Source organism: Penaeus vannamei, unplaced genomic scaffold (assembly GCF_042767895.1).
Source record: "Penaeus vannamei isolate JL-2024 unplaced genomic scaffold, ASM4276789v1 unanchor366, whole genome shotgun sequence".
Classification (NCBI taxonomy): domain Eukaryota; kingdom Metazoa; phylum Arthropoda; class Malacostraca; order Decapoda; family Penaeidae; genus Penaeus; species Penaeus vannamei.
Window position 1 is genome coordinate 122,501 of NW_027213370.1, and position 17,500 is coordinate 140,000.

Consider the following 17,500-nt stretch of genomic DNA (forward strand, 5'->3'; position numbering starts at 1 on the left):
GGGTGTTTTTCTCTCTCAAGTTTCTTAAGTACAGCTAGTTCTATGAGCCTGGATTTATAACTACTGATTCATATATCACCAAAATTATAATAACTGATAATGATATGACAATGACAGCGATAGTGATAGTGATGATGATGATGGTGATAATGATGTTTTATTCTAGATTTAAAAACAGCCCAATTGGAATATGATATCCTGAAAACTAAACCAAAGCAATCTATCCTGATGTACACAAATCTATTTAGAAAATTAAACACTAAAATACCCAAAATAACATAATAAAAAAAATAACCTGTGAAAAACAAGACAAAATGCACTTCACAAGCATTGGATAATAAAAGTAAAAATTAAATCGCAATGGTGAGTAATAGTCTTATTCTAATCAATTTTCTTACAAAAGAATGACCCACAACTCCTAGAACCATTAATGATATTGAAAGGGCTTTCTTTCATTCCAAATAATAAAAAACACACACAAAAGAAATTATAAGGTCTTTCCAATGATGTCTGCAGTGCTTCTTACATGAACCTGATACAAATTAGTGACATTCTACTGCACTTATAAAATAGCTTAAGAGTTAAAACAACCACACAGAGACACAAACCTGGTCATCCTTGCCCTTTGAGCTATATTCTTCAATGGGCGGGTCAGATGGGCCTGCCAATGACCCGACTTTGCTGATGACCCCCAGACGAGCACAGTGTTCCAACAGCAGAGGGGCTGCCTTGCTCAAGAGGTCGTCCACCATCTGCAGTGCCACCAGGTGACCATCTTCATCTTCCTCATTGCCAAGGACAAGAGCAATGACCTCCACTAACTGCGAGCCCAGAAGGGTGTTGGCAGTGCTGGTGCTTGCATTGATATTGTTAGTGCTTGTGCTGATTGTTGTCCCCTCACCACCACAAACCTGGAAGTTTAAGAAGTCATTTTGGTCACAGCTGAACAAATTCTATGGTCAAGATGAATAACAAATAAGTAATGAAAAGCTATAATTATCAAATTATACAAGAATAATGTATATGTGACAAAATAACCATACCTGATGAAGCAGTGGTGCTGGTATATAATGTACCATCTTTCTTAAAATACTAAGCGAAGCCTTCCGAACTGTGTGGACCATTGTGGCCTGGAAGGTGTGACAGAACACAGGAAGAAGACGACTGAGGTACACTGGTGCCATTTCCACATCACCACGTGGTTCTCCAATTTCTGCCTCGCCTTCAATATTTGCACTGTTTCCCTCTTCTACTGTTTTCTTATCCTGTGAGGAGATAGTAGACTTCATCTAAGATAACAATATGAACTTGAGAGGGATAGGCACAAAAAGTATAAAAGCTCTGAAAGACAAGCAAAAACGACCAGACAAAAAACATAAATCTTGAATGTCTACCTTTCCATCTGCCACAACCAGCCATTCAGCTGGACTCTGTAGGATGGCTGCAACTTCTCTGTGACCTTCATCATTTCTTTCCCTTGCTTTATCTAAGGGAGTCTTTCCATCTTCATCCCGGAGGTCAGGGTTTGCACCGTGACGCAATAAAACTTTGGCTATTTGTGGGCGCCCGAAGCATGCTGCATAATGAAGAGAGGATGATCTTTGGCCTGAAAAAAAGGAATTCAAAATTTCATTACCATTTAGAAGCAAAACATGATACAATGAAATAATCCACTGGAATTTAACACACAATAATTTTTGCCTTTAACATAACTTAATAACCCTTACCTTTATTAACATCAGCACCTCTTTCACAAAGGAACTCCACCATCTCTTGAGTACCAAATGCTGATGCCCAGTTGAGAAGGGTTTGACCCACATCATCCATAAAATTCACTTCAATACCCCCACTGTCTATGGCATCTATGAGGGCATCTGTATCTTTACTTCTAATGCAGTCTATAAGCTGACGATGGGTCTTCTCTCCGGAACTGTCCATTCGCCTCAGCCCTGGCAGACGGCTTGCCACAGTGCTCATCCCTGACTTTGGCAGGGCTTTTCGCCCTTCAAAAAGCAGCACCAGCAATAGGTCTACTAAGCGCATGGTGTCCAGCACACAGCGCTCATCTCCTTGTAGGGCTTTCTCTATGGCATCAGGTAGTTCAGATCTCAACAGATTCTGAAAATGAGTTATATCTTTAAATTCTAAATCCAGCAGATACCTCAGTTTTCATTATTTTCAAAATTAATAGAATTATTTCAATATCTTTTTAATGCCATATCACTATATTAAAATCAGCTACATACAAACTCATTGACACTTATCTACAAGAGTACTAATATTGACTTTGCAGACATACATGAGTAATACTGGGTGAGCCTCTACAAAGTGTGGAGAGCAGGGAGATCACAGTGGAGACAGATGCAGATGTCTTTGAGTTTTCTGGCGTGGCAGCAGGTGCACCTGGAGCGGCAGCAGCAGCCCCTGGAGCAGGCTGAGGTGCTGCACCTGCCGGGAATAAACTCTATACAAACTAAAAGACGAGGACAAACTTTCTCCCTAAATACTGGATCCTTCAACCTCCACGACCCTACTGTAGTTACCTTTTTCAAAATCATTTCCAGTGCATGAGTACCTTTAAAAATAACAGTCATAAAAAATAGAGCATTGTAAAACATTCCACACATTCACAAATAGAGTCATACACCTGAAGACAAATAAGAACAATCTGTAGCTGTTGCTCTTTGGGGAAAATAAAATGTAATTCCTACATGAACATAATACACACTCATCTTAGCATCTTGGATATCAATTGGTTATTTCCTTTTATCTACATCATAAATTTCCTTGATGAATGAGTTACCAAAAAAAGGAAAATAAATAAATAAACAGTGTCATCACCCTAACACCACAAGCCATGGCATAAACACACAGGTCAAAATATACACATTACAAACAATGCGTCATACTATGTAGGACGTATAATCGCATGATTCCTGCCATGACTCCTTGCTCTTCATGGCATAATACACACAGGTCTTTCAGTGGAATGTGCACCCCAACTCACCAGCCAAGCGAGCTAGAAGGTGTGTAACAAGGCAGTGCTGTGCAAGGGGGGCAGGGTCTTGAGCACGGCGAGTAAACCGATCAGCCAGAGAAGCAAAACAGCGGAGAGCTCCATCTGCAACGTGCTGGTCCTGAAATGTATACAAAAACATGTAATACATATCTGCATCTATTGTGTATCAAGTACATATACCTATAAGAATTTACATACCTCCATATCAACCTATCTATCAAACTATCTATTGACCTATACCTATATAAGCACAAAACACAGGAAGCATATAACAGAAAGAAATCAAATTCGAAGAACAAGCCAGAAAACATTTCTCGGACGTAAAAGCAAATGTCCCTCCTGATATTACAGAATTAGCAATTCAGAAGGATGTCTGCATTAAAACAAAACAATATGACCTTGTGTATAACCAAAACTGGGAGTTTCGCTGTTGAATAAATGAATTACAGAATACAAATGCCAAAATACTACAGCCCTAAACCGACTGCGATATCTCTAGCCAAGAAACGACCAGTGGAGAATAATGACTATCTTGAAATAACATGAACAATCTCACCCAGTAACATTTTTCATTCAAGAAACACTGAAAACACATCTTGGTAAAACAACAACAACAACAACAACAACAACAACAACAACAACAACAACAACAACAACAGCAACAAAATATACATGTTGTTTCAACAATAACTTAAGCCACCCACTGATGCACAAATTACAGTTTAAACAATGGAATATATATCAAACAGAGCAAAAAAAAAGCACGAAACAAAAGACTGAGATATAGGTCAATGGCTAAGAACTCCAACCCCAACTAAATCTTTAAAATATAATTCATAGAGTAAATGGTTCATAGTTTTAGGCTAATATTACATCTACTGTAAATTCCCAATGGACCATTATTTTTTTCTTTCAAATTAAATCTAATTTACTAATTTATTTCATATGTTTATAAATGAACACATGCTAACACCACTTTATATCATTGCTGATAACAAACATAAATTTACCTAAACAAATTGCTTATCGTATACAACCCCGAGATAAGCATGTCTCCCACCCTGAGTACAATGATAACAGCTACAAAAAAATAAAAACAAACCAATTCCACCAAAACACAACAAAAACACCAAATACAACAACCCCAGTAACAGTAGTTAAGAAAAATATAAAATAAAAACTAGAAAATCAGAAAAAAACATTAACAATAACAATTATAAAACAAACAAAACAACATTAACAACAACTAGAAAATAAGAAAAACAAAACAAAAAAACATTAACAATAACTAGAAAATAAGAAAAAAAAACAATAACAAAAACTAGAAAATCAGAAAAAACATCAACAACAACAACTACATCAGACAAAGACATCAACAACAACACCTACGAAATCAGAAAGGAGCAGAAACCGATACCGATAACCACACCCGAGCCCCGAGGGCCCCACCCACCCACCTCGTGCCGGAGCAGCGTGGACAGCGACTCGACGCAGGGGGCCAGGCCAGGGTCGGCGGGCTCCATCTTCCCGCACAGCCTCGAGACCAGATGCATGGCCGAATGCAGGGTGTCTTTGTGGACCAAGTGGCCATTGTCGCGGATGAAGGACAGGACGCAGTTCAGGCCCCCGGCTTCGAACACAGCACCTGCCTCCCGGGTGCAAATCAGCTCCAGGACCTGCGGGGAAGGAGGGGGTCTACATGAGCCAAGGGCAGAGGCAGCAGCGAGAAGATATTAAATTATTAAATACCATTTTCTACAGGATCCTTCCCTGATAGATAAATAAATCAAACATTCACACAACCCGAAACGAAGAAGAAAAAAAAAACGGCCGGATGTGGTCGCGAACCCACCTTTATACATTGTTCAGCCAAGTCTTTGCTTGTCCTGGATGTGACGTCAGCAACAACGAGGCGGTTGCACATGGCCTTGATGGCGCCCTCGACGGTGGTGATCCTGCGGGTGCACTCGGCGGACACATCGAGGTAGTAGGTGATGGCGCGCGCTGTCACCTCGAGGACGTTGTCAGGCGCGCACTCGTCCAGGAAGATGCGGCAGAGGGCTGGCAGGAAGGTCCTTGGCGGGCAGCTGTGGGAGGGAGAAGGGGTGGGCTTAATACACCTGGGTCCATTAACGGCAACTCGAGAGAAAAAAAATAAGGGGAAGAAAAGATACTGAAGGGGAAGAAGTATGTTACATACTATTGCTGATGGCACGGCTATGATGTTCCTATCAAAAGGAGTGGGACACACACACACACACACACACACACACACACACACACACACACACACACACACACACACACACACACACACACACACACACACACACACACATACACAAATCAACACACGAGCCAGCCCCTCGCCCCATTTCGAGAGCCAGTCGTCCGCCCAGGTGACAAGACCGCGACGGTGTAGTGTTCAGCATCTCCCCCGTGGTCGACCTCCGGGCTTCGTGTTGCTTCCCGACAACATGACACCTCGGTTAAAACCCTGAGGAGGAGGGGAAGGAGGGGGGGTGAGGAGGAGGAAGAGAGAGAGGGAGAGAGGGAGAGGGGGAGGTATGGAGGTAGGGAGGGAAGGAGGGGAGGGAGGGAGGGAGGGAAGGAAGGAGAGGGAGAGAGGGAGGAAGGGAGGAAGGGAGAGAGAGAGAGAGAGAGAGAGAGAGAGAGAGAGAGAGAGAGAGAGAGAGAGAGAGAGAGAGAGAGAGAGAGAGAGAGAGAGAGAGAGAGATTAATTTTTTGAACTCCTTTAACCTCCCCCCCCCCAACTCTCTCAGAGAAGTGACAGGAGGAATGACAGAAGAGGAAAACGCCCAGAGAGGTAGAAAACAGAAGGAAGACAAATAAAAGGTTGCAGAAAAAAAGAGAAGAGAACGAATAGGAGAAAAGGGGAGCAAAAAAGAACTCAGAAACATCAGAAGAAGGGACGAGGGCGGTGCAAAGACCCAAGGAAGGAGTGGAAAATGGAAAGCTGAAGATATATAAATGACAACGAAAGAGAAAAGAAATTTAATACGAGAAAATTGGGGTAAAGGGGGGGGGGGGAGAGGAGAGGCTGAGGAGGGGACGAAATCACTGCCTTCCAAAACAGACAGAATGAGTAAGCACATGAGGGAGGGAGGGGGGGGGGGTAAAGAAATGAGAATAAAAGCTAAAAGAGAACTATTCAAAGGAAAACAAACAAAAGGGTAGAGAAGACAATCCGAACAGAAGCGCAGAACAGAAATAAACAGAAACCGAAAAGGGAGGGAAGGGAGGGGAAGGGGAGGGAGGGAGGGAAAGGGGAGGGAGGGAGGGAGGGAGGAAAGGAGGGAGGGAGGGAGAGAGGGAGAGAGGGAGAGAGGGAGAGAGAGAGAGAGAGGAGAGAGAGAGAGAGAGAGAGAGAGAGAGAGAGAGGAGAGAGAGAGAGAGAGAGAGAGAGAGAGAGAGAGAGAGAGAGAGAGAGAGAGAGAGAGAGAGAGAGAGAGAGAGCAGAGAAGAATCACCACCACCGATCTTAAAGCAACTTCGACTTTACTCCCTATCCCTGTCAGACAAAACAACAACAAAAGAGAAAATCCGATCTACCCCAAAGCACGAAAAATTACGTTCACTTCGCTAATGGTTACGCCCGCAAAAAGACCAAGCGACTCGACGGGAAACGAGACGAGACGAGACGAAGCGAACGCAACGCCACGCACGTCGAGAGACACGTAGACGGGAAAGGCTAGATCAGTAGCAACTCGAGGACGTGTCATGGCGTCTGATTCTATTCTTGGAAAAAAAAAAAGCACACGGGGTTTATTTTGATGACGTCACCAAAGTTACGGATGCTTCGTGAATACGGTCGATCATTACGGTCTATGCCCATACGTAGACTGGACCGAAATCACTGCAACGAACGCAAGAAAGGTATGAATGAGCATAACGATCATCACAACATAACAAATATAGGCCTATAGAGATGTAGGCCTATCGGCGGAAAATGCAAGCAAGACACCAAAGTCGAAAATAAAAGACTGAATGATCAAACAAAACCCAAGATCCAAGCGACGCAACATGAACAGCAGCTTTGAAGAGGAGAAAAAGGGAAGACAAGTACTCGGATTTTTTTTAAATTAAAATTCGTACGCACACACCCTACAACATACAACATACATACAACATACATACAAACAAAACATAATACAAAGCAACACAGAAACCCCAAATGCAAATAAAGAGAGCGAAAGGCGTGTAGAAGCCAAACACAACGGACAGGGCGGGCGGATTCCTCGTCAGAGCGCTCAAAACTACCACCATGGCCGCCCGGAAAAAAGCAAAGCCCACGCCTTGAATAAAATACCAAAAAAAAAAGAAGAAGAAGAGAAAGAGAGAATGAAAGGAGAAACAAAAGAGAAATGAAAGAGAGAGGGAGAGACAGTGCCAGGAGGAGGAAGAGGAGGAAGGGAGGGAGGGAGGGAGGGAGGGAGAGAGGGGAGAGGGGAGAGGGAATGACGGGAGGTAGCCAGGGAGAGGGGAGAGGAGGAGGAGAAAGAAAGAGGAGGAGGGAGAAGGAGAAGAAGAGGGGAGGGAGAAGGAGAGGAGAGGGGAGGGAGAAGGAGAGGGGAAGGAGAAGGAGAGGGAGAGGGGAGGTAGCCAGGGAGAGGGATAGGAGGAGGGACAAAGAGAAGGAGAGGGAAGGGCAGGTAAAGTAAACAAGGCGAGGAACGACCGAGTCAACAAGCCGCAGAAAAAGTGTTTTGTGTTCAGCGGGACGCGAAGAAAGAAGGGAAGAATGAAAGAAAGAGAGAGGGCAGAATGGCGGGCGGATTTAAAGCTGAATATATCTGGGTCGGGGAGAGACCGCCGACGCCGCCGCCGCCGCCAGCCCGAGGAACTCTTGCGCGGGTGGGGGCGCGGGGGGGGGGGGGGGGGTAGAAGGAAGAGTGGAAAATGAGGGAAAGAAGGGGAAAAGGACGAGAGGAGGGGGAAAGAGAGGGGAATGGGAGGTGAAAGGAGAGGGAAGAGGAAGAGGGAGAAATGAGGGAAAGAGGGGGAAAAGGAAGAGGGAGAAATGAGGGTAAGAGGGGGAAAAGGAAGAGGGAGGGGGAAAGGAGACGGGAATGGGAGGTGAAAGAAGAGGGAAGAGGGAGTAGGGGAAAAGAGGGAAGAGGGAGGAGGAAAGAGAGGGAAGAGGGAATAGGGGAAAAGAGGGAAGAGGGAATAGGGAAAAGAGGGAAGAGGGAGGAGGAAAGAGAGGAAAGAGAGGGAAGAGAGAAGAGGAAAGAGAGGGAAGAGAGAGGAGGAAAGAGACGGAAATGCGAAGTGAAAGGAGAGGGAAGAGGGAGTAGGGAGAAAAGAGGGAAGAAGGAGGAAAGAGAGGGAAGAGGGAGTAGGGAAAAGAGGGAAGAAGGAGGAAAGAGAGGCAAGGAGGATAAACGAGGAAGGAGAGGAAGTGAAGAATGAAAGGGGGAACTGACCTAATCTAGTGAAACCAAAAACAAAGTAATGATAATGACGACGTTGATGATAAGCACAAAAATAAACACAAAAAAACATAAAAAAACAATCAGGGGGACTTAAAAGAAATCCGTGAAACAGCAGGGTGAGAGAGGAAAGGGCAAGAGAGGTAAAATGAATAACGGAAGGCACAGGAGGAGAAGACGAGAGGCCACACCAAAGAGGGGAAATCGCGAAGGGGCGGGGCGCGGTGCATCAGAGGGGTGGGGGGTAAGAGAGAGGGTGGGGGGTAAGAGAGAGAGGGATGGGAGGGTAAGAGGGGGGGGGGTAAGAGAGGGATGGGAGGGTAAGATAGAGGGGCGGGAAGGGGGATAAGAGAGAGGGACGGAGGGAGGTAAGAGAAGGTGGGGGTAAGAGAGAGGGCGGGGGGCAAGAGAGAGAGGGGAGGGGTCTGCGAGGGGTGGGGGGTAAAAGAGAGAGGGGTTGATGGGGGTGTAAGAGAGAGGGGTGAGGGTGAGAGAGAGGGGCGGATGGGGGGTGTGAGAGAGAGGGGCGGATGGGGGGGGGGGTTAGAGAGAGAAGGGTGGGGGTAAGAGAGAGAGAGGGGTGGGGGGGGGTGAGAGAGGGGGCGGGGGAGGGGGGTAAGAGAGAGAGGGGCGGGGAGTAATAGGAGGTTATTAGGGGGTAGGGAGGAGGGGAGGAGCAAAGAGAAATAGGACAGGGAGAAGGGAGGGACAGAGAAGAGAGAGGCAGGGGAGAAGATGACGTGAGAAAAGAGAGAAGAGAGAGAGAGGGATGGAAGAAGGGAGAGGAGACAACGGACGGCAGAGCCACACCATCACGAGCATCCTTGGCACCTCTCTGGGTCAAGGTCACGCAGGAGACGAAGGTCGCAGTGCCAGCATGACGGGTGAGGGAGATAGGGGGGGGGGGGGGTTCTGTCCGCATGATAAAGAGGTGACTCATAACTTACCGAGGGAAGAGGGATGAGAGGGAAGGAGGGAGGGAAAGAAGGAGGGAAGAGGGATGAGAGGGAAGGAGGGAGGGAAAGAAGCAGGGAAGAGGGATGAGAGGAAGGGAGGGAAAGAAGGAGGGAAGAGGGATGAGAGGAAGGGAGGGCAGGAAGGAGGGAAGAGGGAGGGAAGGAAGGAAGATGAGAGGGAGGGAAGAAGGGGGGAAGGGAGGAGGGAAAGAAGATGGAAACAACGAAAGAAGGGAGAAAGGAAGACGAAAAGATAAGACAAAGGAGAAGGTAAGAAGAATGCCGCTATAAGAGAACGAGCGCGAGGAACAGCAGAGGGGAGGACGAAAGTGGAAAAGAGGAAAGAAGCAAGAGGGAAAAAGAGAGCAGAGGAGAATGGTAGGCCGGAGAGCTGAGGGGAATGGTAGGCCGGAGAGGAGGGAGAAAAGAGGGGAAAAGAGAGCAAGTGAGAAAGCGAAAAGGCGAAAAGAAAAAAAAAAAAAAAAAAAAAACAAGAAAAGAAAAATAGAGGAAAAATATAAAAAAAAGACCAGAAAGCGAGAAGAGGAGAAGGAGTAAGAAAAAAAGAGAACAGAGAAAAGACAGAAAAGCGGAAAACGAAGACGAGACCGAAGAAGAAAAGCAAAGAGAAGGGAGAAGCGGAGACAAAGAACCCAAGTACCGCCAACCTGCAAAATCGTCGTGGAAACTCAAAATTCCTGACAGGGTAAAAGCCGCCCCGGGACCTGAAAGCGGTCTGGCCAGCAACCGCTTTCCCTTTCTTCGAATAATTCTCAAAAAAGGGGAAGTTAAAAGCTACAAAAAAAAAAAAAAAAAAAAAAAATGCGATAACAGCTAAATAAATAAAATAGTAATTAAAGCAACGCCCCATAAACGAGATGAAAATAAGCAACCTCTTTCCCTTTCTTCGAATAATTCTCCAAAAAAGGGGAAGTTAAAAGCTACAAAAAAAAGAAAAAAAAAATGCGATAACAGATAAATAAATAAAACGGTAATTAAAGCAACGCCCCATAAACGAGGTGATAAGGATCAACCTCTTTCACTTTCTCCATATAATTCTCCAAAAAAAAAAAAATCAAGAAAGTTCAACTTTAAAGAGATATACATTAACGGAAAATAAACAAGACAATAATTGAAGGAACGACCCACAAGATTTTTAAAAATAATCAACCTTTTCACTTGCTTCAAATAATTAAAAAAAAAAGGAAATTAAAAGTTTGAGATTTACAATAACGTACAGCCTACAGAGTAATAACCCTAACCCCCAACCCCTAATACCTAATCCCTGGTACTGTTGCAGCGGTAACTTCAACCCCAATCCTCCCCCCACTCCCCCTTAAGACTTCGATAAGCCGCTCACCGCCCCCTCCCCCCAAACAAGGTCACCGCCAACCCCTTCCAAAGCCAGATCACCGCCGCCCACCCTCCCAAGTCAGGTCACCGCCAACCCCTTCCCAAGCCAGATCACCGCCGCCGGCCCCTCTTCCCAAGCCAGGTCACCGCCGCCGGCCCCCGTTCCCAAGCCAGGTCACCGCCGCCCTCCCCTCCCAAGCCAGGTCACCGCCGCCCTCCCCCTCCCAAACCAGGTCACCGCCCCCCCCCCTTCCCAAGCCAGGTCACCGCCGCCCCCCAAGCCAGGTCACCCCCCCCACCCTCCCAAGCCAGCACCCCCTGCAAGGCGTGAAAGGTAAGCCAGTTCCCTTATGCCTCTACAGCGTTGATAATAACCCTCCCTCGCCAGCGCCACGCCATGCCTTTATCAATCAAGCTGGGGGGAGGGGGGGGCGACGGCGACGACCTTGTCAGTCAGTCAGTCAGCTGCACAATCAATGCCGATTTCCGCCCTCACCCCCCCCTCCCACTCCCCACTTCCCTTCTTTACCCCTGTGGGTAAATCTTGCCCTTCGATGTCCGGAATGCCTACAGGTGGCTTCCCCCCACCCACCCACCCACCCAAAAAAAAATAATAAATCAGTGCCACGTGCCACACACACCCATTATATATATATATATATATATATATATATATATATATATATATATATATATATATATATATATATATATATATATTATATATATATATATATAAATGAGTGCCACGTCTTTTCTCTATAATACTCGGAAGTCACACTCCATGCCTAACATGACCGGGCCGTCTAGTCTGTTGCGGCAGAAGTTACTTAAAGAGGTCGATCTGAAAAAAATTGGCCTCAAGCGCCAGCAGGAGCCTCGCAGCGCCCTCTCGTCCGCCTCTCAGCAACAGCGCGCCCGCCCTCGCCGCCCGTTGAAGAGCGTTCCCTCTCCCGTAACGCCCCTCTCAACCCCTCCGCAATTATCGGGGCGACCTCGTAACAGGAAATTGTCAAGAGATATATCTTTCCGGTCAGCGCACGCCCTTTCTTGCTTGCCCCGCCCGCTTCCTTGCTGGCCGCCCCCCCCTCCCTCTCGTTCTTCCTTCCTTCCTTTCTACCTTCCTTCCTTTCTACCTTTCTTCTTCCTTCCTTCCTTCCTTCCTCCCTTCCTTCCTTCCTTCCTTCCTTCCTTCCTTCCTTCCTTCCTTCCTTCCTTCCTTCCTTCCTTCCTTCCTTCCTTCCTTACTTACTTACTTACTTACTTACTTACTTACTTACTTACTTACTTCTTTCCTTCCTTCTTTCCTTCTTTCCTTCCTTCCTTCCTTCCTTCCTTCCTTCCTTCCTTCCTTCCTTCCTTCCTTCCTTCCTTCCTTCCTTCCTTCCTTCCTTCCCTCCGCACCCTCCCTCCGTTCCCCGTTCCTTCACTTATCCTTCTCCAATTACTACTCTGAACATCGCGTCTCCCTGACCGCTGTTGTTGATTTAAAAGACGAGGAAGAAGAAGAAAATGCTCCCAGGTGATTCCCTCTCCGCACACGCGCGCGCGCACGCACGCACACACACACACACACACACACACACACACACACACACACACACACACACACACACACACACACACACACACACACACACACACACACATACACACACACACAGACACACACACACACATACACACACACACAGACACACACACACACACACACACACACACACCTCAAAAACCCCTTCTTCTCCTCTTCCTAAAGTCGTCCGTGTTATCCTTCGCCTCCAGGAACCGCCCAACCCCAACCCCAACCCCCCCCCCCCCACCCCCCACCCCCCATCCACCCCACACCCGAACCCCCAGCGTCGCCTCGAACAACCATCCCCTCCCTCAAGAACTACAGCAACCCGTGACCCTCGAACAAGATAAGACCCAACCTTTCCCTTAACTTAATATCCCTTAATCTTAGGCCTATTTACCCTCCCCTCCCTCTCTCACCCACGCCCGCCGCCCCACCCTCCCTCCACCCGGATCTAGGTCAAACAAGGGCGACACCCTCCCCCCTCGCAGGTCACCGTGGAAACAGCACACGGCGGCGCTGGAAGGAGGGCAGTCTCCGCGTCCCGGTTGCCATGGCGACCTCGCATGCTTATATGTCAGCGCGCAAACACTCGGTCAATCCTTCACAGCGGTGGCCGTCTGTCGCGCGTGCTGAGTCATTGCCCTGTCTACAAGTCGATACTTGCTTCTTGGATTAAATGTCTGTCTGTCTGTCTCTATCCGTCTGTCTGTCTTTCTGTGTCTGTCTGTATTCCCGCCTGCCTGTGTCTGTCTCTCTGTCTGTCTGTATTCCTGCCTGCCTGTGTCTGTCTGTATTCCTGCCTGCCTGTGTCTGTCTGTCTGTCTGTATTCCTGCCTGCCTGTGTTTGTCTGTCTGTCTGCCTGTCTGCCTGTCTGTCTGTGTTTGTCTGTCTGTCTGTATTCCTGCCTGCCCGTGTCTGTCTGTCTGCCTGCCTGCCCGTGTGTCTGTCTGCCTGCCCGTGTCTGTCTGTCTGTCTGCCTATCTGTCTGCCTGCCCGTGTCTGTCTGTCTGTCTGCCTGCCCGTGTCTGTGTCTGTCTGTGTCTGTCTCTGTCTGCCTGCCTGTGTCTGTCTGTCTGTATTCCTGACTGCCTGTGTCTGTCTGTATCCCTGCCTGCCCGTGTCTCTGCATGTCTGTCTGTCTACCTGTCAATCGAAAAAAATCAAGCAAAGCAAACAATTAGTCTGCCAGTCCGCCAACCAGACTGCCTGCTCTTCGACTGCAATCTCTGACCAACATCTATCTATCTACCTATCCATCTAACCATCCATCCTCCCTGTTAACCAATACTTTCCCAAAAAACAGACTGACGGCTTGCCTTGGCTGTCTGGCTGCTTGTTTACCTCCTTATCTAACTTTGGTCATGCACGTCTGTCTTCCTGCGAATCACAACCCCATAACTTGGACAATTACAATTTCAAGTAATTACAGCACTCCCTGATAGCGGCGCAAAGACTCCACAAAATAAAAGCTGAGAAAAAAAAAGGAAGGGAAGGAGGAGAGGAGAGGAGAGAGAAGAAGAGAAAATAGAAGAGAGAAGAGAAGAGAGAGAGAGAGAGAGAGAGAGAGAGAGAGAGAGAGAGAGAGAGAGAGAGAGAGAGAGAGAGAGAGAGAGAGAGAGAGAGAGAGAGAGAGAGAGAGAGAGAGATAGAGAGAGAGAGAGAGAGAGAGAGAGATAGAGAGAGAGAGAGAGAAGAAGAGAAGAGAGAGAGAGAAGAAGAGAAGAGAGAGAGAGAAGAAGAGAGAAAGAGAGAGAGACAGAAAGAGAAACACAATCTCACTGCCACCTCCGCTGCTTTGGACAAGGCCGACACCCCAAGATAACGACGCACCCTCCACAATCGCCTCGTTACCGGCCGTGCGCAGGTAAGGGAACGCGAAGGGTCATTATGTGACAGGGAGGGCGGGGCAGGGGAGGGGGGGGGCATGGATGAGAAGAGGGGGTGGGAAAGGGGGAAGGGAGGGGGGGGGTAAGAAAGGTTGCCAGGGAGGGGGTGAGATAGGGGGAAGGGAGAGGATGAGAAAGGTTGGAAGGGAGGGAGTGAGAAAGCGAGAAGGGAGGGGCGGGGCAGGGGGGGCAAGGATGAGAAGAGGGGGTGACAAAGGTTGGAAGGGAAAGGGGGTGAGAAAGGTTGGAAGGGAGGGGGGTGAGAAAGGTTGGAAGGGAGGGGGGTGAGAAAGGGGGAAGGGAGGGAGTGAGAAAGGGGAAAGGGAGGGGGGTAAGAAAGGTTGGAAGGGAGGGGGGGGGTGTGACAAAGGTTGGAAGGGAGGGGGGTGAGAAAGGTTGGAAGGGAGGGGGGTGAGAAAGGTTGGAAGGGAGGGGGGGAGAAAGGTTGGAAGGGAGGGGGGAGAAAGGTTGGAAGGGAGGGGGAAGGGAGGGGGGTGAGAAAGGTTGGAAGGGAGGGAGGGGGGGTGAGAAAGGGGGAAGGGAGGGGGGTGAGAAAGGTTGGAAGGGAGGGAGGGGGGTGAGAAAGGTTGGAAGGGAGGGGGGGTGAGAAAGGTTGGAAGGGAGGGGGGTGAGAAAGGTTGGAAGGGAGGGGGGGAGAAAGGTTGGAAGGGAGGGGGGAGAAAGGTTGGAAGGGAGGGGGAAGGGAGGGGGGTGAGAAAGGTTGGAAGGGAGGGAGGGGGGTGAGAAAGGGGGAAGGGAGGGGGTGAGAAAGGTTGGAAGGGAGGGGGGTGAGAAAGGTTGGAAGGGAGGGGGGGTGAGAAAGGTTGGAAGGGAGGGGGTGAGAAAGGTTGGAAGGGAGGGGGGGGTGAGAAAGGGGGAAGGGAGGGGGGGGTGAGAAAGGGGGAAGGGAGGGGGGGTGAGAAAGGGGGAAGGGAGGGAGTGAGAAAGCGAGAAGGGAGGGGGGGGTGAGAGAGGGGGAAGGGAGGGGGTGAGAAAGGGGGCAGTGAGAGCGGGGTGAGCAAGGGGGGAAGGAGAGGGGGGTGAAAAGGGGGAAGGGAGGGGGGTGTGAGAAAGGTTGGAAGGCGGGGGGTAGGGTGAGAAAGGGGGAAAGGGCGGGAATGTGAGGGTAGGGGAAGAGAGGGGGGAGGAGGGAGGGAAGGCATGGAGAAGCGAGGGCCTCCCGCCTCGTCCTTGGGCCTCTCCCTGACCTCTTCCTCCTCCTCCCCGCCCTGGTTCTTCCTGCCTGCGTCCTGCGTCGACCCAGGATGACCCCGATCTAACCCCTGACCTTTAGGATTCCGTGCGAGTGTCACAGATTTCGCTTCAGTATTACTTCCTCGTCCGCGCTATCGCACACGCTGGATGAAGGGAGAGAGGGGGGAGGGGAGGGGAGGGGAGGGGGGGGGGCAGGGGGGGGGGGGGGGGGGTCGCGGAAGATGGGAGATAGAAAGAAGTTGAGGAAGAACGCGAAGAAGGGGGAGGAAGAGGGTATGGATGAAGGGGTGTTAGGGGTACAGGGGGGGAGAGGAAGGGGGGTGGGTCTTCGCATGGGCCGATGCCAAAAAGTAGAGAGCACAGGTGGCGCAGCGGCAGTGGCTGTGGCACTCGGGGCCGGCACACGCGGCTACGTAAATCAATAAGCCGACAGCTGGGTACATCCCTCCTTCCCCTCCCCCCCTCCCATCCCCTCTTCCTCCCCGCCTTTCCCACCACCAAACCTGGGCCATCAGCTGAGCCTACAGGTACTGGCCACCTCTCTCACCTGGTCGGCTGGATGGCTGACCCTCCCCCTCCCCCCCTCTGAACCAGCTGCAGGTCAGATGGTCCGCCCGCACGCCACCATCGCCTCCACAGCAGAAACTCGTCCAGGCCAGCTGTTGCACTGCAAGCGAGTCGTCCTTTCGCACAGCGCCGAGAACTGCGTCCTTTTATGAGGGCGGCCCTCTTCCATTTCGGAATGGAATCTGCATACGCCTGCACGGACGGAACCGCAGTCTCGCTCAGCACACCGCTAAAGGCCCTCGGAGCAACCTGCATAACTCCTCACCTCTAACTCCCTTTATTTCAGGCTGAGTAACTCCTAACACCACTTTCTAGCTTGGGTTTACCGCCCCCTCTCCCTCCCGAAGGACAGCAACCCTCCTCCTTTAAAACTTAGACAACTGACCCTTCCTTCCGCCTCCAGAACGGCGACGCTGCCGGTGCACACAGCTGATCGACCACCAGCTGATCGACCGACAGCTGATCGACACAGCGGAGCGAGAGGACACCACGGAGCGTGTCGTCCTTCGCCAACGCAGGTGCGGGCGTGCGCATCGCTCGGATAAGATCGAAAAAAAAAAAAGACAGAGAGAGAGAGAGAGAGAGACGAGACATGCGCGTCTCAGAAGACATACATTATACCTCCCAGCCATTCCCGAGGATGGCAAACTTCCTGTACGTTTCCGCTCTCCCCCCACCCCCCACACCCCTCTCCCCCCGATCCTACCTCATCCCAGGGACACGCCTCCTCCTCTCCCCCTCCCCCTCCCCTCGCCTCCCTTCCCCTCCCCTCCCCTTCCGTACACCCTCTCCCAAAAAGTTAAAGAGACGAGTCATCCATTATCTTGCGCTCAGAGCCCTGTTACTGTGCTGCTCTGGCGGATTTATACGAGCTCGGTCCTTCCTTCGTTCCTTTTCGTTCGCTCGCTCGTTCGTCCGTTCGTGTCGTCGCCCGATTCAGTTCATTCGCTCGCTCGTTCGTTCGTTCGTTCACTCGTCCGTTCGCTTGTTGGTTAGTTCATTCGTGCTTCCTTTCGTCCGTTCGTTCGTTCATTTCAGTTCCTTCCCCTACATGTCGAAGTTTCTTTCCTTTTTTTCCGTCTGTCTTCCTCTCATTTTCAGTGCACTTTTCCCTCTCACTTTCTCCCCTTACTTTACTTTTCACTCTACTCCCTTCATTCGCAGCATTCTTCTCCCCATTTCCCTTTCATCTCCTCTTTCAATCCCCTTCCCCTTACTTGCAGTTCCCCCCCTGTCCTTATTTCTTAATCCGTTTCCCTATCAGTTTTTTTCTTAATTCCCCTTTCTTTCTCTCTTCTTCTTCTTCCTTCCTTTCTTTTTCTTTTTTTCTTTTATTGCGTGCCAGTCAACCCCGAGTCATTCGTCGCCTTCTCCCCGCCCACTGCGTCCGTGGGCGTGATCCGCAGGCCAATGAACCTCCCCCTGGTTCAGGCGGACCGACGAGGGGAGACGCACACGCCCACTCACATACACG

At 49.4% G+C, this 17,500-nt stretch overlaps 1 protein-coding gene across 18 annotated transcripts in view; it reads right to left on the reverse strand.

The window, feature by feature from the left end:
• Positions 1–17,500, reverse strand: part of Ufd4 (ubiquitin fusion-degradation 4-like) — a 209,361-nt gene that overhangs the window by 42,530 nt on the left and 149,331 nt on the right. For 15 of the 18 annotated variants that reach the window (XM_070119581.1, XM_070119582.1, XM_070119588.1 and 12 more), the window contains 8 exons: positions 4,872–5,106; positions 4,477–4,695; positions 3,008–3,137; positions 2,300–2,448; positions 1,728–2,118; positions 1,395–1,606; positions 1,044–1,283; positions 609–911 (listed from right to left, as the gene is read on the reverse strand). In XM_070119581.1, coding sequence (XP_069975682.1) covers positions 609–911; positions 1,044–1,283; positions 1,395–1,606; positions 1,728–2,118; positions 2,300–2,448; positions 3,008–3,137; positions 4,477–4,695; positions 4,872–5,106 — 1,879 coding nt within the window. The remainder of the gene's footprint in view (positions 1–608; positions 912–1,043; positions 1,284–1,394; positions 1,607–1,727; positions 2,119–2,299; positions 2,449–3,007; positions 3,138–4,476; positions 4,696–4,871; positions 5,107–17,500) is intronic. The other 3 variants (XM_070119584.1, XM_070119592.1, XM_070119579.1) reach the window with 2 other exon arrangements.